The sequence below is a fragment of the Oryx dammah genome, unplaced genomic scaffold (assembly GCF_014754425.2).
Source record: "Oryx dammah isolate SB20612 unplaced genomic scaffold, SCBI_Odam_1.1 HiC_scaffold_25, whole genome shotgun sequence".
Taxonomy (NCBI): domain Eukaryota; kingdom Metazoa; phylum Chordata; class Mammalia; order Artiodactyla; family Bovidae; genus Oryx; species Oryx dammah.
The window spans coordinates 99,765,724-99,786,977 of NW_024070209.1; the positions used below are offsets into that span (position 1 = coordinate 99,765,724).

General features: G+C 48.7%; 2 protein-coding genes across 2 annotated transcripts in view; both read left to right on the top strand.

Moving 5' to 3' along the window:
- PRDM12 (PR/SET domain 12) overlaps positions 1-1,360 on the top strand; it is a 16,907-nt gene extending 15,547 nt beyond the window's left edge. The window contains exons 6-7 of the mRNA XM_040225730.1: positions 105-287; positions 1,157-1,360. Coding sequence (XP_040081664.1) covers positions 105-287; positions 1,157-1,360 — 387 coding nt within the window. The remainder of the gene's footprint in view (positions 1-104; positions 288-1,156) is intronic.
- Positions 1,361-9,561: 8,201 nt separating this feature from the next.
- EXOSC2 (exosome component 2) lies at positions 9,562-20,076 on the top strand. The gene is made up of 9 exons (XM_040225402.1): positions 9,562-9,719; positions 11,357-11,458; positions 13,158-13,203; positions 13,461-13,550; positions 14,607-14,672; positions 15,614-15,682; positions 16,843-17,019; positions 17,419-17,547; positions 18,054-20,076. Exons 1-9 carry the CDS (start codon positions 9,598-9,600, stop codon positions 18,132-18,134), a joined length of 882 nt encoding a protein of 293 aa, XP_040081336.1. The 5' UTR covers positions 9,562-9,597; the 3' UTR covers positions 18,135-20,076.
- The last annotated feature ends 1,178 nt before the right edge of the window (positions 20,077-21,254 follow it).

Genomic DNA, 21,254 nt, shown 5'->3' on the forward strand with positions numbered 1-21,254 from the left:
GCGCACCACCTGCCGGCCATGGTGCTGTGAGCACCTGCGCCTGCGTGCGCGGCCCCGCTTCCCGCGCGCGCCCCCGCTCACCTCCGCGCGCCCCCGCCGCCCAGACCCCAGGCCGCCGCGCGACACCTGCCGGCCACGGTGCTGTGAGCACCTGCGCCTGCGTGCGCGCCCCCGCTCCCCGCGCCCGCGCGCCCGCGCCCCCCATTCCCCGGGCCGCCGCGCGACACGTGGCTGTCATCTCTCCTGACACGACCTCTCGGCCGCACGCGGCCGCCGGACCCGGCTCTGTAGGCGCGCCCCAGAAATAACGTCCAGGCTTACTCTCTTGGCCCCAATTTCTCACAGGGGGACCCTGAGGGGCGAAGTCCCTCTCCCAGGCCTTCCCTCCCCTCTCCCCGACCTCGGCCACCTCTTCTTCAGACGGCCCCCGAGTCGCGCGCCTCTTGAGTCGGCTGACCAGGATGATATAGCCCCCTCGTGGGTGGCCGGAGAGGGGACTGAGAGCCTCCGAGGGTCCTCAGCGAGGGGAGGGGAAAGGGAGACCCTCACCACCCTCAGAGAGAGCCGCGTGCTGGGAATGGAGAGCGACCTCCCTGTCCCAGGGTGGGCACAGCGGGGCTGGCACGCGCCATCTCTCTCCTCCTCCCTCCTCAGGGACTGCTCTCCCGCAGTGTCGCCCCCTCCTTGAGAGCTGGGGGCTGGCGGGCTCAGGGGCAGCCAGAGGAGGCCGGAGAGACCTGCCCTTCCCTGCCAGGACGGGGTGGGGGGGCTTCTCTCCTCCGGGCCACCTGCCTCCCCCCAAAAATGGGCTCCCTGGGGACACACAAGGCACAAATGTGCCAAACAGGCTGAGAAGGAAGGCAAAACCGCGGTGGCTCAGCGGTAAAGAATCTGCCTGCCATGCAGGAGACCAGGTTCGATCCCTGGGTGGGGAAGATCCCTGGAGGAGGGCATGGCAACCCACTCCAGTATTCTTGCCTGGAGAATCCCATGGACAGAGGAGCCTGGTGGGCTTCAGCCCACAGGGTTGCAAAGAGTCGGACACGACTGAAGCGACTTAAGCACGCACCAAGGCAAAATAGAAATCCACTCCCTGGGATAAGGCCTGCCTTTATTTGGGCCTACGCTTTCCCTATCCCCATCTGTAAAATGAGAGAATTCGACCAACGCCACCTCGCCTTCAGCTCTAACGTCAAGCTTGGAAAGGGGATGCCGGGCCCTCCTAGCCACCCTCCGGCACCAGGAGGCCAAGACTGGCTTTTCGTTCCGGAAAGCATCTCCGAGCGGTGCGGATGACCAGGAGGTTCCGCCCTTGACTCCGTCCGGTTTCCCCACGCTCTGGGCCATGGGCGCCCTCTAGTGTCGCCGTTCCCACCTTGCAGTCATTTACTAGAATCCCGCCTAGGGCGTTTTGTAAAATAAACTATAATATTGATGAAAAGTATAAAATGTATAGAGTTTTCAAGAACCTGTGCTCTACTTCCAGAAAACGGTCACTTTAACTTTGTAAATACTTATCTTAAATGATATTTACGAACCTGTGATATATATTATTTGATTGTACATGTAGAACTGTAAATAATTTGTACCTCTCTTGTATTCTAAAATAAAAATTACTTGGAACATTTACCACTTAGCATCTGAATGGGTCGACGCTTTTGTCTGCATGAAAGGGAAATGTGGAAAATACCTAGGAGTTGGAGAGCGGGCAGGAAGAGTTGTTTCACCTACTGGTTTTTAAAATAACCATCCTTGCCGCAGCTGGGGCATCAGCTCCCCAGAGAGAAGGCCACAGTATAAAGCAGTCAAAGCTCACAAGGTGCTGGGCAGATTCCTCCTGGTTTCCAGCTGACTCTCAAATATCAGTGTTTTGCTTTGTTACTGCCCCCAAATCTTTGCTGCTTTTTTATTAATTTTCATGGACAGCTTGAAGGACTCCATGCAGCCTGTGCAGGTGGACCAAGATGGACATCAAGTACCCTCCCAATGCCTAGAATTTCAAAATGCTCTGGTGCCCATTTCGAGACCCTCCTTCAGGAAGAACAAAGAGCAGGGAGGCCATGAGTGTAGAGCCAGGCCCTGGCTGTCCTCTCCAGGACCTCCTGGCCAGGAGGAGGTGCACAAACTGGGAAGTGTGAGTTCACGCCTGTGCTCCGGCATGTAACAGCCGTGAGGCTGTCACCCTTCCAACCTGCTGGCATCCATCAGGCCCACCTCTCTGTGCATTCTAGCTGTGTACACACACACACCCCCCTGAAGATGCTGGAATTCACACTTGTACATACAGGCCATTCCCATTTGGAGCTTCAGGTATTCCCAAAGACCCAGTACTTCGGGGACTGATCTTGCTCGAAGGTCCTGCAAGTTGTCCACTTGCAGGTCTTTGGGGCCAGTGGGGGACGTCACTCTTTGTACTCTTCCGCTTCATCCCATTAGAAATCTTGCTTCGCCTTTGATTCCTCGCGAGACGTTTTCCGATGCCTCTGGTGGCCCCTGACTTTCCCCTCGTCTCACTGCAACGGCAGTGTCAGACTTCATAAAAGCCAGTGGGCCGGCCCTTGGTCAAAAATCTAAATTGCTTTCTGTAGGTAATTTTACGAAGTTCCAACCGGCAGATCTGAAGGGCAACAGCTCCTGCTCCAGAACCCACCTGGTGGCAGCAGGCTGTAATTGCAGACTAAAGGGCTTGTGTTCGATAGCGTTGCTGGCACTAGAGATAAGATGAGCAGGGAGGCATTGGCTGCCGGAAGGCCTGCACGCAGGTGGGGGCTTCCCTGGTGGCTCAGCTGGTAAAGAATCCGCCTGCAATGTGGGAGACTTGGGTTCGATCCCTGTGTTGGGAAGATCCTCTGGAGAAGGGAAAGGCTACCCACTCCAGTATTCTGGCCTGGAGAATTCCATGGGCTATACGGTCCCCTGGAGAAGGAAATGGCAGTCCACTCCAGTACTATGCCTGGAAAATTCCATGGACAGAGAAGCCTGCTAGGCTACAGTCTATGGGGTCACAACGAGTCGGACACGACTGAGCGACTTCACTTTCACTTTCACGATACAGCCCCAAGGGGCTTCCCTGGTGGCTCAGAGGTTAAAGCGTCTGCCCGCAATGCGGGAGACATGGGTTCGATCCCTGGGTCGGGAAGATCCCCTGGAGAAGGAAATGGTAACCCACTCCAGTATTCTTGCCTGGAGAAACCCATGGACGGAGGAGCCTGGTGGGCTACAGTCCACGGGGTCGCAAGGAGTCAGATACGACTGAGCGACTTCACTTTCACTTTCATACAGTCCCAAAGAGTCGTGTCCCAAAGAGCTGGACACGACCGAGTGACTTTCACTCCTCGCTGGGAGGCTTGATACTCAAAGCCTAATCTCTTACTTTGTTCACTTTTCCAGCAGGGGCCTCGGGCTCCTTTCCCAAGAGTGCACGCCCCCCTCCTCCCAACAAAGGCACACAAATACACCACCTCCCAGTCAGCCTGCAGATTCAATCCGAAGGGCTTGCTGCATATCCTATAGGCATGCGGTATAGACCAGCTGGTCAAGGGGTAAAAATAAATAATTAAAGTCTTTTAGGATATTCAAAAATAAAATAAGAAATAAAAACAGATCAGATTAAATCACTTCCTTGCTTAGAACACTTCTGGCAGATTCCCTTTTCCCCAAGAATGAAATCCAGGTTCATCTTTGCCTAACTCTGCCCATCTGCGACCGAACCTGCTCCCTTACCCAGTACACACGCTGCAGCCAGAGGTGCTGGTACCACGGATGTATGTGCTTTGGGCGCTGTCTTGACCTTGTAACCTTAATCTTGGAAAACTCACTTATTCATTCTTGTAGCTTTGGGGGGTTAAATTACGTAGGACCTCTATGTACATGATTATGTTGTGTGTGAATAAGGCAGTTTTATTTCTTTTCCAATCAATATGACTTTCATGTCTTTTTTTATTGCATGGTTCAGGACCGCTGGGTATAGAGAGTTCTAGATAGAGGTCACTGCTCTGTGTTTGAAACTCTACTTGGCCATTCACTGGCTGGGTGACCTTGGACAAGTGAATTAATGTCTGTGTGTCTCAACTTCCTCAAATGACAAATGAGGGGATACTTCGCTCCTCAGGAGATTGTGAGGACTAAGTGGGACAATGGATGTAAGTGAAATACATGACTTGGGATCTGGCATGTGGTAAGTGCTCAGCAAACAGAAACCATTGTTAACACAAGGATGCCTTTGGTGGAGTGAAGGCTTGTGGCTGCTTCTACCACCCACCTCACTGGGCATCCCCCAGGGGCATCTAAGGCAGCTGTCCATCACCCCACCTCCTGCCCTTTCCATTAGCCATTATCCTCGGAGCTCTTGAAATGGAGGAACAGATATTCTAAGCTCTAAGCTTCCTTCCCACTTTGGGGCTGGTCTGCTGGGCTGCATGGCCACGACGGGGTGGGGCAGATTAAGGACAACGGCTTGTTAGCACCCATCCTGACTGCTTCCCATGGCATGGCTGCCTTGGGGAAGTCAAACTTCGTGCATGTTGGCTCAGGGCTTCAAGGGTGGGTGTTGTGGGAGAACCAGGCTACCTGGTCTGTTCTGATGGGTCTTTGGAGTCCTGTAGAGGCACTTCTGACATGCGCTATCAAGGTGATGGACAGCTGCCTTAGTCACGAGTCTGCCCAGATGTAAGACAAGGAGGGACAGACTGCCATTCTTAAAATTTGTGGACATGCTTAAGAGCTGCCATAGGCATCAAAACTGTTTCTAATATTTTGGGGAGAGGCAGTCCTCAAAACATGAGGTCCTTGGGTGGAAATCTTTGTGCACATCTCTGATTGCAAAGCTTCTGGAAATTGGGGGGTGGGGGAAGGAATTCCCTGGTGGTCCAGTGGTTAGGACTCCATGCTCCCGAAGAGCTCAGGGCTAGAGGGCTCCTGCTGCCTGTTTTCACGCTTTTCCTGATTTCCTTCCTGGTTACTTTCACTCAGAGTTCTCTGTGGCTCTCAACCCAACTCCCGAGCGTCAACAGTTCCTGGCCTTCAAGGCTCATTCGAACACCATTGCTGTCAGGAGGTCTTTCTGTCCTCTCGCAACCCTCTGATCCCTGAGCTTCTGACCGAACACCCTGATGCCTGGGGTAGAAACGCTCCAGAAATGCTTGCGGAATAAGTTCATTCATTGCACAGATATTTGCTGAGTGCTGTTCTAAGAGTACCTGGGTTTGTTTTTCTATTTTTTCATCCTGTGACTGCTCTGCATGGCATCTGGGATCTAGTTCCCTAACCAGGGGAAAGTTCAGTGACAAGAAATAAAACAGGATCGAGTGATAGAAACAGGACTAGTCTAGATAAGGTGGTCAGGAAGGCTTCTCCGAGGAGGTGATATGTGAGCTGAGATCTAAGTGAGGAGGAGATGCAGGAAGACCTGGGAGCAAGAGCGTTCCACGCAGACAGCGCCAAAAGTACACACACCCTTGGTGCCAGCACCTCTGGCTGCAGCGTGTGTACTGGGTGAGGGAGCAGGTTCGGTTGCAGATGGGCAGAGTCAGGCAAAGATGAATCTGGATTTTATTCTTGGGAACAGGGAAGCTGCCAGAAGTGTTCTAAGCAAGGAAGTGATTTAATTTGATCTGTTTTTATTTATTTTATTTTTGAATATCCTAAAAGACTTATTTATTTTTACCCTTTCCCATTATGGTTTATTTTTAAAAAGTGAAAGTTAGCCACTCAGTTGTGTCGGACTCTTTGTGATCCCGTGGACTGTAGCCCACCAGGCTCCTCTGTCCATGGGATTACCCAGGCAAGAATACTGGAGTGGGTTGCCGTTTCCTTCTCCAGGGGATCTTCCCAACCCAGGGATTGAACCCAGGTCTCCTGCATTGTGGGAAGATTCTTTTACCATTTGAGCTACCAGTGAAGCCCTGGTATGGTTTATTACAGGATAGTATATATAGTTCCCTGTGCTATACAGGAGAACTTTTTTTTTTTTTTTTTACTTTATGTGTCTTGCTCATTTTTGTTTCATTTTTAGTTACACGTTTTACTGAAGGGTAGTTGGTTTATTATGTTGTGTTAATTTCTGCTGTACAGCAAAGGGATTCCATTTTATGTGCTCAGTTGCAGAGTCGTGTCCGACTCTTTGCAACCCCGTGGACTGTAGCCCACCAGGCCCCTCTGTCCTTGGACTTTTTCAGGCAAGAAAAATTGGAGTGGATTTTCATTTCCTATTCCAGGGGATCTTCCTGACCCACGGATTGAAACTGTGTCTCCTGCGTTGGCAGGCAGATTGTTTACCACTGTGCCACCTGGGAAGCCCCATTCAGTTCATATATATATGAACATATACAGTTTTATACATATATGTGTATATATGCATTCTTTTAAAATTTAATTAACTATTTAGTCACATTGCCATAAAATAATTTTCTTTTTTTCTTTATTTTTGTATACATTCTTTTTAAAAAATATTTTTTTCCATTATGGTTCATCAGGCTTCCCTGGTGGCTCAGCTGGTAAAGAGTCTGCCTGCAATGTGGGAGACCTGGGTTCGATCCCTGGGTTGGGAAGATCCCCTGGAGAAGGGAAAGGCTACCCACTCCAGTATTCTGGCCTGGAGAATTCCATGGACTGTATAGTCCATGGACTCGCAAGGAGTCGGACACGACTGGGTTACTTTCACTTTATGGCTTATCACAGGATACTGAATATAGTTCCCTGTGCTATATAATAGGACCTTGTTGTTTATCCGTATATAATAGTTTGCATCTGTTAATCCCCAGCTCTCAATCCATCCCTCCCCTATTTGCCTGGCAACCACAAATCTGCTCTCTCAGTCTGTGAGTCTGTTTCTGCTTTGCAGATAAGTTCAGCTACCTCTGTCTGCTGTACAGAAATTGGGTGTAGGCATGGTAAAGGTAGAATCAAGGAACTGAGCTAGGTGGTGATGCCATTGGCTTGAGGTGATGGCCTGGTCCTGCACAGATGGGGAGGTAGATAGATATGGGAGGAAATGGTGAATGTTAGACCTGTTCAGAAATTAATATCACTTTGGGAGTTCAGACACCTACTCACAGACTTCTGGACCCCTCTTACAAAACCCCAGTGCTTAAATCTGGACTCAAAAACCAATATTTCTAACAAGCCTCTTGGGGATGTGATGCAAAGTCATCCATCAAGGATCATCATGCCTACCTCCAAGATGAGCTGACTTTGAGGAATGTAAAACACAATATTTTCTTGTTTTTGTTTTGGCTGCGCCAAGCGGCTCGTGGACTCTAGGGTCCCCGACGAAGGATCAAACCTGGGATCCTGGCAGTGGAAGCACAGAGTCCTAACTATTTGACCGCCAGGGAATTCCAATAACATAATGTTTGCTTAATGCAAAGCGCCAGACGCTCAGGATGTGCAGGCTCTAGGGTGAAGCAGGTGCAGTCAGGAGGAACATGGCCCTGCCGCCAACTGCTGTGTGAATTCCAGTCCCTTTCGGGCCCTCAGTTTCCTCCTCTTTAAAAAGGGACCTTTGGTGGACTGAATGTTTATGTCCACCCCAAATTCATATCTTGGAATCTTAACCCCAAGGTGATGGTAGTAGGAGGTGGGGCCTTTGGGAGGTGATTAGGTCATGAAGGTGGAGCCTTCCTGAATGGGATTGTGTGCCTTGTAAAAGAGACCCCTGAGAGCTCCCTGGCCCCTTCCACCATGCAGGGGTCACAGGGACCCCCTATCTGCCACTATACTAAGATCCACAACCCCAATATTGTGAAAGGCTCCATAAGCACAGCGCTGTGAGAACGGGAGGGATTATGGTTATGTCCATCCTTCCTTGAAACTGGATAGTGCCAAGACTATAATCCAGCATGCAACTATAGCCCAGGACTAGAACTGGTCTAGGAGCATTCCCAGGCCTGGCAGCCTGACTGAGCTATACTGCTTCAAAGGACACCACTGCCCTCTTCTGGTCGAGAGCAGATGCAACAGACGCACCCTTTCTCATACTTTTCTTGGCTCCAGCCCCTTCTCCTCTGTCCTCTGTCTTATGAGATGGTTGGATGGCATCACCGACTCAATGGACATGAGGTTGAATAAACTCCGGGAGTTAGTGATGGACAGGGAGGCTTGGCATGCTGAAGTCCATGGGTTCGCAAAGAGCCGGACATGACTGAGCGACTGAACTGAACTGAACTGAACTGAGCCCCTTCTCCAGGCAAGGAGGAGGGCAAGTGTCTGGTTGTCCGTTTACCGATGACCTGTGAGCAATTAGAATCTATGTAACTGACTACCTTACAGGGTTGTCTTTCTAGACAAATGTAGTTGTGAGCCACACTTAGGTGAAAGAAATGCTATCCTTTTGAAGATTTACCAGGCTATTGGTCTGATGGGTCTTCAGGAGAAAACAGACTTAATTTACTGGTCTCAGTGAGTAGTACTGATGTAACTTATTTCATTTCATCCTGTTTAGGATCCCTGTGCTGGGCTGTGCTGTGCTAAGTCACTTTAGTCTTGCCTGACTCATTGCGACTCCTGACTCTTTGAGACTCCACAGACTGCAGCCCACCAGACTCTGTCCACGGGATTCTCCAGGCGAGAATACTGAAGTGGGTTGCCGTGCCCTCCTCCAGGGGATCTTTCCGACCCAGGGGTTGAACTTGTGTCTCTTATGTCTCCTGCATTGGCAGGCGGGTTCTTTACCACTACCGCTACCTGGGAAGCCTGCATGAAGAATTATCACCTCCAATTCCCTGAGGTTGAAATTAAGTCTGTTGTGAATGCTGTAAAGCATGCAGGGCAAGGGTGAGGGAGAGGGTAGGACCTGGGGAGAGGGACACGCGAAATACTCCTGACGCCTAGATAAAACCACATATCCTTCCCTCTGTTCATCACTGAACCCTTAGGACAGCTCCTGGCTCATTTCGCTGTGTGAGTAAATGTACACGAAAATCTTTGTATTGTGTCCATTTGTCCTCCCTGTCAAAACACACCCGCTTGGCAAGATTTAAAGGTGTTCTTAGACGGTTTCTTGCTTTTTCCAAAAGAAATACCAGGGAAGTCAGCTCGCTTAAGAAAGAATGGAAACAGCACCTGCAGCACTGTTTGGGGGTGTAGGTGATGGTTGGTGTTGAACTAGCACTCACGAAGTGACAGTAATGTAGAATACAGGGGCTACGAGTAACAGTACGAAAAGAGGCTCTTTCCTCTGTCCAAATGGTGTTTTCTCCTCTTGATCCTCCTGGTCAATCGCATACCACCAAAAAAAGAGAGATTTCAGCAGCTTTGAATTGGAAGGAAACTCAGAGGCACATTTCACAATTATTTCTAACTCTGGAAAACAGTAAGTGAGATGAGCACAAGAGTTTTGCTGAAAAGTCAAGCGCTATGCAACCTGAGATTTTATTATTTGACAAGAGCAGCCTTGCCAATAGTAAAAATGGCAACTTGACTCCTTCCTTTCCTTCGTGTTAACCTAATGGTTGCCAATAGCCAACATGGAGGCCAGACCGTGAGTTCCCATTGGCGGCTGTTCTGAGGCCCCGCCCCTACAAGCGACGGCTGGGAATTGCGGAGACGGAAAGCGTGACTCCGAGTGGGGCTGCGCCTGCGCTAGTTATTGGCGCCAAGATGGCGTTGGAGATGAGGCTTCCCGTCGCTCGGAAGCCTCTTAGCGAGAGTCTGGGCCGCGAGAGTAAAAAGCACCTAGTGGTGCCGGGGGACACGATCACCACGGACACAGGCTTCATGCGGTACGTGGGGTTGTGGGGACTCTGGGCAGCAGGGGCGGCTGCATTGCTCTCTCTCCGCGTGAAACCTGGGCCTGTGTTCCGCATCTAAGTGCCCGCGGTACCCGGGGCGCATCTGCTGAGCGTCAGTTGCCTCGTTTTCGAGGCTTCGGACTTCCTGCTCCCTGCATCTTGTATGTCCCCGTCTGCAGCTGCCTCAGCTCCCCCGAAACCTTCCTGTCCAGGTCACTGGTAGCCTTGACTCGTGGGTCCTGTGCCTCAGGCCCCGATTCTGAGGCCTTCCTCGTTGAACCTGCAGCTGGGGTCTCTTCACGGGTTTCGGCGGAAGGGATGGTGGGTGTTTTTGACTTCGTCCACTTAGCCCTCAGCATTCCATCTCCTAGCCAGGGGCACGGTTTTGGAATGAGCCATTGTTTGGGCTTAAAGAAAGAAAGTGAAGTCGCTCAGTCGTGTCCGACTCTTTGCGACTCCACGGACTGTAGTCTACCGGGCTCCTCCGTCGATGGGATTTTCCAGGCAAGAATACTGGAGTGGGTTGCCATTTTGGGCTTAGGGGGCATGCAAATATATTATGTTACATGCACCAGAATAGGTAACTTTGAGTCTGAGGGCAGGCTCCAACTTAAGGGCAGCTGGGGTTCCAGTCCTGCTGCCATCACAATATTAGCTGTATCACCTCTCCGAGGTCAGTTTCCTCGTCTGTAAAATAATGATAATAACTATTTCAGAGAGTGGTGAGGATTCCATGAAAGCGTGGAAGAGTTAGTCCCGCAGTCGTGTCCGACCCTTCACCACCCGGTGAACTGTAGCCCGCTAGATTCCTCTGTCCATAGAATTCTCCAGGCTAGAATACTGGAGTGGGTTGCATTCCTTTCTCCTGGGATCTTCACCACCCAGGGATCCAACCCAGGTCTCTTGCATTGCAGGCAGGTTCTTTACTGTCTGAGCCACCAGGGAAGGATTACATGAGGGGTAATGATTATGAAAAAAACTAAGACTCACCGTTGTATCACCATCACAGTGGTCAACACTACTCATACCTCAGGCAGCCTCCGCCCTCCCCCCATACTCATATGAGAGAGGTACCGCATTTATTCCATTGCCCTTTAACCTCTTAGTTTGGCATTATTGGTTCCCAGGAAATCTTAAGATTCAATCCTTTATTCATGCAGTCAATAAATATTATCTGTGGTTGGGGTATAAATTGAACAAAGAGGAAATTTCTGTCCTGGTGGACTTTATGTTCTGAGAGAGACAGATGAGAAATAAGCACAACAAACAAGTTATTTAGAATATTTGCTGGTAAATGCAATAGAAAAGAATTAGGAAGTGAGGCAGGGTAAGCAGAGCATAAGTTGGAAGTATGATGGGGATGGCAGCCAAACAGGGCAGGTGACTGTTACAAATGGGAGCGTTGAGGAAGGCCTGGTGGAAAAAGTGCCATTTGAGTCGACTTGAGTACAGTGCAAGAGGTGGCCACGTAGGACTCTAAAGAAGGAGTGTTTAGGCAGAGGTGGCAGCCAGCACAAAAGCCTGTCTTTGAGGCAAGAGGAATCAGGTTTGAGGAACACATTGTTCTGGCTGCGAGAGGTCACCTCAAATATTACCCTGGTATCCTTTGTATCTTCCTGTTGCAACAGGGGCCATGGAACCTACATGGGAGAAGAGAAGCTCATTGCATCTGTGGCTGGCTCCGTGGAGAGAGTAAACAAGTTGATCTGTGTAAAAGCTTTGAAAACCAGGTGAGAGCAAAAGGTGTGTATTTTGTGGCATCTGAGTTGCACAGCCAGGTCTTTTTGGCCATGACACACCCCCTACCCCCAGCCCTGCCTGCCCTGTCGTTCTGTAGGGCTGGGATTTCGGGAATATGACTGGAGGAAGGGTAGAGTTGACTGTAGGTAAGGGCAAGCTTCAAAGGTTTCCCTGTGATATCTGACCTCTTCAAACTTGGGTTTCCTCTCCTGCAAAATGAGACCTTGCCTGACCTCCTGGGTAGGATTTTCCTTGGAATTCACCAAAATAGTGTGTATAAAGTACTTTACACAGAGAGCCGCCTGCCTTGAGGGCTCAATAAAGGTTAGCCCCAGAACATAAGCCAGTGGGGTTGGAACAGAGTGAGCAGGTGAGTAGTGGGAGCAGGTGCAGAGAGGTGAGGTAGGCAGTCTGCATGCCCTGCAGCCACGACAAATGTTTCTGACTTCCACTTTGTGCGGTCTAGGAAGGCCCTGGAGCAGCTGGAGCAGAAAGACATGATCTGCCTTCTGTTTTAATGGAATCACTGTCTGCTCTTGGGGGCGGGCGTGGGGCAGGGTTCGGGAGACAGATTCCTGCTCTGTTCTCATCATCTGGGTTGATGGTGGCTTGGACTGAGGTGATAGCTGTAGAAGTGGGGAATAGTGATCAGTTCTGCGTGTATTTCGTGTTCTGCGTGTATTTCGTGTTCTGCGTGTATTTACCGTGAAAAGCTGTAGGATTTTGTATGTGGGCTTTTCTACACGTAGGACTATGTCTGTGAGAAGAGATCGTTTTACTTCTTCCTTTGGGATGCTTTTTATTTTCTGCCTACATTGGTAAGGCAGAGGTACTAGAATCTGCTGCTGGACCTGTCCTGGAGCAGGAGAGAGAGGGGAGGAGGGAAATACACAGGGTTCCTCCAAAGACTCCAAGGACTGTGGCTTGAGCAACTGGAGGGGTGGAGTTGCTATTTCCTGGGCTGGTGACAATTGGGAGAGGATCCATTTGCTATAGTGGAATTGAAGGGGCTGCTAGAAAGCTTTGTTTGAGGTTTGTAACTTATGCAGATTCCTATTAGTCACGTAAGTGAAGGTGCTGGGTAGCCAGTGGTTGACTAGAGCTAGAGCCTGAATTCAGGGGAGTGGTGGACTCATCGGTGGTATTTAAAGCCATTGAGCTGGGTAAGCTCACCAAGTGAGTGAGGGCTGGAAAGAGAAGAGGCCCAAGGACTTAGCCTTCAGTGTGGAGGCTCTAATTCATCATTAGAGTTGGGAGGAGGAATTAGGAAACGGGTCCGAGACATGCAGCCAGTGGCTGGAGGAGATGTGAGTAGACCGGTTTGGGTGGTACCTGTCTCACTTTCCTTTCTCCTCCTCTGGCTGATGCAGAACTCGTCTGTGTTCCAGAGCCCACCAGAAAATATTCCATGCATATCCATTTTTCATGCAATTAACAAAATAAGGGGTTTCAGACTTAATGAACTCCTTGCAATAAATGGTGTAAGAATAGTTGATGGAGACTTCATATGCAGAGGAATGTTGGAAGTTGTCAGTTCCTGAAACTAAGTTCGAACAGCATGGTTATGTGAATTTACCAAATGTGGTGCCTGATCCAGGCCTGCGTGCTGTTTAACTGAAATCGCAAATGGTACTCGGTCTTGTCATGGAGTCTTTTCACTGATGGAGGACCTTCTGCTTTTTCTTTCAGATATAATGGTGAAGTGGGAGACATTGTAGTGGGGAGAATCACAGAGGTAAAGTCTTATCAGATTGGTTTTTACAAAGTAAAAGTGAGCTGGTGATCTAATGAATGAGATAGTCGTCCTATTACACGCAGTTACACGAAAGAAGGATTCATTGTGTTTGGCTCTTACATGACCTTTGATGTAAACAGTTTGTTTGTAAACAGTTTGATGTAAGTGGTTTGTCCCATCGGGGTTATTGTTCATTTACAGTGTGAGCTCTGGCCTCTGGAGTATGTGTCCAGGTGTGGGGTTCCTCTGTCTTGTAGGTTCAGCAGAAGAGGTGGAAGGTGGAGACCAACTCCAGGCTGGATTCAGTCTTGCTTCTCTCATCCATGAACCTTCCCGGAGGAGAGCTGGTAAGGATCTCCAGCTAGGACTGTTATAGCTTGCTGGTGAGACTGCTGGGATCCCTTGCTCCACCAGAGAACTTTGCTTTATACTGAGGTTGCCACTTGTCCTCCTGTTTGTCTGCTGTGAATTTTGCTGTCTGGACGTGCATGTAGGCTTTTCACTTGGCCCACGCCTCCCAACTCAGGCAGCAGTTGGTATGTGGTAGAATCTGGGATGTCTGTGGGGAAATCCCAAAGGAAAGTTGAGAGAAGCTCTCTCAGATGCTTGGTGCTAATAATTTTCCTTTTCTGGGTGTATCAGTTTTGCTCAGTGAAGGTCTTGCTTGAAAAACTGTGTTTACAAATCAGCTTTACATGAATCAAATGGCATTTGATTATTCCAGACAACCGCAGTACCTAAGCTGCTTCCTTTTGTAAAATGCCGTGCTTCAGCCTTATCTTCAGGCCAGCATCTATTTACAGAGAGGCTCGTGGTGCTTGGCTGGCTGGAGAACGCCAAGATCCAGGAGGCATGATTCAGTTCCTGAAAGAGCTTAGACTAGCAGGGACTGTGAGATAACTGGTCTAAATACCCGGCAGTCCAAGAGTAAACAAGTGTGTGATTGTACAAAAGGCGTGATTAAATTCCCCGTGAGAAGCTTACAGGAAAAATGAATGTTGGAAGTTGATCCTATCCTTGAAGGATGGCTAGAATTTTAACAATGAGTTCAGGAGTCTGAGATGAAAGGAAACGTGTGAGCAGAGATACAGTTAAGCTGGAGTTGGCCGGTCCTAGTGGAGCATGGTGGACCGCCACGGCAAGTAGGCAGGCTCGACTGGGTTTGGCAAATCACATAAGGAGTCTGAATATTATTCAGAGAAGAGGAGCCACGGGAAGGTCTGTAAGACGGAAAGTAGTGGCTATAGCTTTGTCTTGAGTGGCACGGGTTACCTGCCCTGGTGTGTGCACACCGTGGCTGCCTTCGGAGGTCTTGGGAGAAAGTGAAAGAGAAAGAAGAGATGGAGCGAGATCTTGGTTTAGGGTCGGACTCCCTAACGTGACCTCCTCCTTGTGTGTTTCAGAGGCGAAGATCTGCAGAAGATGAGCTGGCGATGAGAGGTTTCTTACAGGAAGGGGACCTTATCAGTGTATCCTTCACCTTGCATTCCAGCATCTTTATGTTTGCTGGGGAATGGGGCTTAGATTGTCGGTCTCTCAGAGGAGAAAACTGTAGTCCTGGCCTCGACCAAAAGCCAAGGCCTCTGCTGCAGCCTCTCTCTTTTCTTTTTACATTTAAAAAAAATTGAAGTATAGTTAGTTTTGGGGGCTTCCCAGGTGGTGCTAGTGGTAAAGAACTTACCTGCTAATGTAGGAGACGTAAGAGACGGGGATTCAATTCAGTCCTTGGGTTGGGAAGAGCCCCTGGAGAAGGCAATGGCTACCCACTCAGTATTCTTGCCTGGAGAATCTTATGGACAGAGGAGCCTGGTGGGCTACAGTCCAGGGGGTTGTGAAGAGTCAGACATGACTGCAGCAACTGAGCGCGCATGCTCACAATTAGATTTATGTGTATAGCAGAGTGAATCAGTTACACATACACGTATGAGAAGACGTATATTCTTTTTCACATTATTTTCCTATATATGTTATTACAAAATACTGAATAGAGTTACTGTGCTAGACAGTAGGTTCTTGTTTATCTGTTTATGCATAGCAGTGTGTATATGTTCCTCCAAGATTCCTCATTTATCCCTCCCTGCCCCATCTCCTCAGCCCAGGCTACCCTGCAGCTCTTGGTCAGACCTGCTGCGGCTCAGTCGGGTTTTTGGGTCTTGTAACTTATGGTGGCTCATGCTTGAAGCCAGCTCAGAGTTTCCTGGTGATGTTAACTTTCATCCCAGGAAGGAGAAAAGGTGGTGTTCATGTCAGGATATTCATGACAGCCAAGGGGGAGAGGTTAGGTCACAGCAGTGTGACCTCCGAGTCCATCTACAGCTGCAGGCGGGACTGGTGGACACAGACGCGAGGATGGAGGGGGAACCAGGGACACAGGTGATGAGAAAGTGTTTGTTCCTTCATCACCGACCAGGCTGAGGTCCAGGCAGTGTTCTCTGATGGAGCCGTCTCTCTGCACACGAGGAGTCTCAAATATGGAAAAGTAAGTTGGTCTCTGGGTGTTCTCACTGGATGAGTGAGACTTCAAATCCATTTCCCGGTCTCCAGCTGTCTCTGGCATTCTGGCCTAAAGCACCTGGAAGTTAAGCGCTAACAGGCTGGCACTGCACATGCTGACTTACGCGGTTGTGGGCCGGTAGCATCGTAAAGCACGACAACACTCACCCTTTTTCTGCGGAGTAGATTGTTCTGGCAGAAGAGCCCCTATGACCCTGGGGCCTTGCCCCGCGGCTGTCTCACTCTCTCCCAAGGGGTGTGGTGGCTTTGCATGGCCTTAGTGCTGAGTTGCAGCCAACGGAGCTCATGCACTGATGAAACGCGATGGCCCCCGGCCCTTGAACAAACATCCAGTCAAGAAAATGGATATTATTGTTAAGAAAGATGGGTTTGTCACTTGAGCCTCTAAAGGAAATTTTGTTGCTTTTCTTGCTATAAGGTGACAAGACATTATTGAGGCTATTTATTTTTTTTTAATGACAGCATGTTTTCCCAAACAAATGATGACTCATTAGTCTTGGCTTTGTTTGGGTGAACTTGCTCATTTTCTGAGTGGAAAAGAAACCTCGCTGGTCAGTGGAGTGGCTGCAGCCAGCCACGCCTGCACCCTTGAATCAGGAGGGGAGACAGGCTCACTGCCTGTGCTGACCTTTGTGGGCCCGGGGCCTGTAGCAGACGCGCCTTCTGCGGGATGTGGGCCTTGAGCTCACCTGCCAGGACTGGGGATGTATTTGTGCCCAGCCCTAGGCCAGTCCCCTTCTCCAGTGGCATATCTCGTGGGCAGGACAGGCGGTTGGGGTCAAGGTGGAACAGGGCAGTGCTCCTTGGCCCTCAAGAGGCTCAAGCCCACATCTTCATTGGCTCCACCTTCTCTCAGCCGTCACACCAGCCCTGGATCAGAACATGATGACGCTTGCAAAGGAGAATAAATGGTGGAGAAGAGAGTGAGAGTCACCTTCTGTTGGGGTGTGTAAGTGACACCTGCCTCCGGAAGGTGTCTCTCTCTACTGTGCGCATGCGTGTCATGGCAATTATCACCAGCAAGGACCCCGATTCCAGCCTCCCTAGGACACAGTCTGTACTCTGCTTTATAGTCGCCTCACTGGTGATCCTAGTGACTTAATGTACAATATATATTTTTTTTAGCTAGGTCAGGGTGTTTTGGTTCAGGTCTCCCCCTCCCTGGTGAAACGGCAGAAGACCCACTTCCATGACCTGCCGTGCGGTGCCTCGGTGATCCTGGGCAACAACGGCTTCATCTGGGTCTACCCAACCCCCGAGCACAAAGAAGACGATGCAGGGGGCTTCATCGCAAACCTGGAGGTGAGCACACACCTCCCGCCATTGCCCTGTTGGATGCAGAGGCACGGAGTGGGTACTGTGCTTCTGCGGCAGGTGGGGGCGCTCTCCGTCTCTCCCTGCTGCGTGGCTGTAGTTTGAGCTGGTTTGCATTTCGCTGAAGTCTGCTCAAAACATCGTGCTACCCTCTCTTGTTCTGGAGAGATGAAATCAGCGACTTTGATCTCTGTTGGCCCAGATGGCAGTTGCAGGGTAATAGCCAGAAAGCCACTGGGGGAGCCGTCCTTTTTCATCTTCCCTGGAGTCAGCAGTTTGCTTGGTTTGGAGTCCCAGAGTGATCCCGCCTCGGTTGTAAGTGGTTCCTGTGATCTGCTGTAACCGTTCACTCATTCTGGTCTCGATTCTGTTTGCCTCCCCTGGTAGCCGGTCCCCCTTGCCGATCGAGAGGTGATCTCCCGGCTCCGGAACTGCATCGTCTCACTGGCAACTCAGAGGATGATGCTCTATGATACCAGCATCCTGTACTGCTATGAAGCCTCCCTTCCACATCAGGTACACCACCCAGGGCTCCCCTTCTCGCTGTTGTGTGAACAGGCGTGCCGTGTCATCCGCTCCTCGTACCCCCACGTCCCTTCACCATGCCCGTCAATATGAACTCACCTGGTGGACTCCCTTGTTGGCTGGTAGAGCTTTCCCCGAGATGCTAATAATATTCTCAATGTCTGATGTCCATGTGAGGGTTTGTGGGCAGTTGGAGGTGCCAGGTGGGGCTGGTTTATGACAGCGACCCCTTGGACTTCATCTTGGCCATCCCAGTTTTAGCTGTCTTTCTGGTGAATGCTGGAGTAATAGCTTTGTTGTTCTTGTTAGCTATATCTCAGAGAACCTTGCTGATTTATTAAGCTAGTTCTAGCAGATCCTTTCTTGCAATACGTAGCCTCTGATAAATGAAAGGAAAACAGAAGGCTCGTGTTAGCCAGGCTTGGTTTCTACGTTTGGGTCGGCTTGATGGTGTGCTTACTGACTGAACAAATTTCCTTTTGTCTTTTCTTTTTCAGATCAAAGACATCTTAAAGCCAGAAATAATGGAGGAAATTGTGATGGAAACACGCCAGAGGCTTTTGGAACAGGAGGGGTAAGAAGAAGCATCTGAAGGCCAGGACTGTGTGGACCCGAGCAGAGCAGTCCTTGAAAGTGGAGAATCTGATTGGCAGTCCCTGCGTGCAGCTCAGTGAAGAACGGGAAATTCATCACTGGACCTACATCGGGCTGCCTCTACCTTGAAGACCTGCTTTCTCCTGTTTTAAGGCAAAGCGAGGGGGAAGGTGATTACTGCTGCCGACCCCTTGAGTTGCCCACAGACTTCGGGTGCTACAGGTAGTTTCAGGCCCTTAAAAGCATTCCGAGTTCCAGCTGAATAGACTCCTATCCTGGAATCATACGGGGAATCTTTCGTCTTGTAGTCACCGTCAACTCACCAGGCACAGTGCCCCATGAAATTGCCCCTATATAAAACGTAGCCTCCCTGATCTCCGCAGTTGTCTGCTTTGGCCTCCATTCCCACCTCCTCTACATCTCGAGAATGACACTGCAGAGTCTAGCTTGGTAAAATGAACCCAAGAGTCAGTGGAAGGACACAGCGACCAGGCAGCCTTTTGCTTGGTTGGTTCTCATTTCCTGTTACATGTTCTAGTGACAGATGTAAGTACATCCCCGCCAGGCTGCCTTCATCTGTCCTGCCTTTGAGGATGATCTGTAAGAAGCTGAATAATTGAGGACAGAGAGAATGAATGTTTTGGGTGCTCTGATAAATGTGAAAACAAAGTAAAAAAGTGGAGATGGAAAAAGAAAAGGTTTTCCTCCTATAACTGAAACAGCAATGCATTTACTTTTGAATAATTCAGGGTTGAAAGATAAAAAGATACTGAAGTTCTGTCTAACTGAGGATGGCTAGAATTCCTATGCATTCTTTTTCCAATGACTTTCTAAACATGATGCCCTGATTTGGGTTTGGGGTAAACAGTTCTTTTAAAGTCAGTATATGAGAGTGCTATCTGGTGATTTATTTTTTTTTTTTTTTTTTTTTTTTTTAATTTATATATGTGGCATCACTGTTTCTGTTCTTATATTCTGTTTAATACTTGGGAGTTAAGTACAGGTGAAGGATGACTTGGGAGACAGAAATTCTTCTGACAGAGACCCTTAAATTTAAACCCAGAACACCTAGTACAGTTTAACCTTAGGACAGTTTCAGTAGTACTTGGAGCATATGACCGTTTTGAAACATAGCTCAGCTCTTGTTAAATTGTACGTCTTTATAATATTCAGTCTATCTCCTGTTGTGAGGAGTTTGCAATCAACTGAGTATTGCACAGGCTATGTTGTGGCTGTAGGTTTGCTCCCTGTTTTTGAGATCATGTTCTAGGTTGTATGTCCCTGAAGAGAAGGGAATGGGGAAGGAGGGGAGTCTGCATGCCTGGTCTGGGTTGGTTTTGATCAGGGCCGTAAGTGGGTTCGTTGAATGTTTGCCCTTCTCACTTGGTCTGCCAAGCTGCCAGCCCATACTGTTCACTCAGTATATCCTGAATAGTGATTACCTACTAAGTGGTACTTTTTTTGTGGCCCACTAGAGGGTGCCCTTGTTAAGCATAATTTCAGTAAGTATTTTTTTTTTAAATAAAGCTGAAGTTTTTACACCGGTTCTGAATTCCTCTAGCACTGTGTAGGTTGCTTTGCTTTATAAGCGTGAGCACAAAATTAGGCTGAACTACGTCACTCTTAGTGGAATATATGAGCTTAAAGGGATTTATTCAAATTTGGCAACGTTTATTTACTTCTGTTAGGCATTTGCTGGGCTCTGGATTCTAGTTTTAAGTCCTTAAGAGTATCATTCTACAGCGTTACACAGTGCATCTCTGGAAAAAAATATTATAGTCTGGCTTGGGGGTTCACCTAAAACTAGAAAATAGCAGGAAGTAAATCGTGAGTAGGGATAAACCTTTAAATCAAGTGCTGCTGGCCTCTAAAGCATAGTTAGTCTCAATATTTATGGGAAATAGTCTTATTTGATTCTCATGATAACCTTGTAAAGTTTGATATGACTCGTTTATAAATGAAAGCCTTTCAGAAATTAAAGTGACTTCATTAAAGCTCATTAGCAACTATGGATCAGTAGGCTTAAGCTCTTTGGATGAATCATAAAGCAACCCTTGAGAGAAGGGGTTGGACTGATAGTGAAAGGATATGGGGTCCAGAAATTTCATTTCCAGCACTGAGACCTACACTTTGGATTATTACTCATTTTGTACACTGCCTGTCCCTCCCATGTCTGCTGTGGGAGACAAGGATGAGTCCTTCCACCCCCACGCTTCATTTGTACCCCAGCACCTAGGACAATGCTTGGCCCATGGGCTGAATAATGCTTATGAATGATTTATTAGTTCAAGAAGTGTGGGTTAGAGTTCTGATTTGATTGGTCAGTTTTAAGCTAGAGAGTGAAGAATGAAGATGCGTAGGAAATGATGAAAGCATGAAAAGGAATAAAAAGTGAAATCTTCAAAGAGAAAGGGTGATGGTAAAGAGAAGGTGATGGGTAAATAGAGGGAACAGGGTGTTGATGCTTGAAGACTGATCTGTAAGCCAGGATGATGTTCATCAGCCAGACTACTCAGTGACAGAGCAAAGCTAACCCAGTTAACATCTAAATTCTGCTTCTGAATTTGCTTCACATTCAGTACCTCCAAGGAACTCTATTTTTACAAGCTAGTATCTATAAAATCAGCACCATTTCCCAATCCAGCAGAAATATTTCTAAAATACACAACTGAACATGCAACACCTATAATGCTACTGGCTTTCCCCTACCATCAGTAGCAATTTCTAAAATATCAACTAACATTAGGTCAACAGTTACTTGATATTGAATGGTACAAGAGAAAATTCAAGGCTTTGGAGTAGTATCAATCTGGGCTCAAATTGTCACATGACTAGGCCAGTGACCTTGAGTAACTCACATCTTACTTGGTTTTCTCATCTGTATACAGGGGATAACATTACTTGTGTTACTGGGCTACAATACAGTAAGGATTAGATGAGAATATGGTTTATGAAGAGCGGAAGACCATAGTGTAGATCAGGTGTGATGAGTGGATTCCCTTAGAGATGGGTATATCCTGGCAGGTGCATTGCTCTGGGGAGATGTGGAGAGTGAAGAAGGGGACCAGGAGGGTACATTTTAGTTGCATAAAAATGGGTTATGG

Bases quoted from the DNA above. Each gene is read 5' to 3' on its own strand.
- EXOSC2 (XM_040225402.1), top strand. From the start codon at position 9,598: ATGGCGTTGGAGATGAGGCTTCCCGTCGCTCGGAAGCCTCTTAGCGAG. The intron at 13,204-13,460 runs GTAAAGTCTTAT...TCTGTCTTGTAG, and splicing joins TAGTGGGGAGAATCACAGAG to GTTCAGCAGAAGAGGTGGAA. The intron at 17,548-18,053 runs GTACACCACCCA...TTTCTTTTTCAG, and splicing joins AAGCCTCCCTTCCACATCAG to ATCAAAGACATCTTAAAGCC.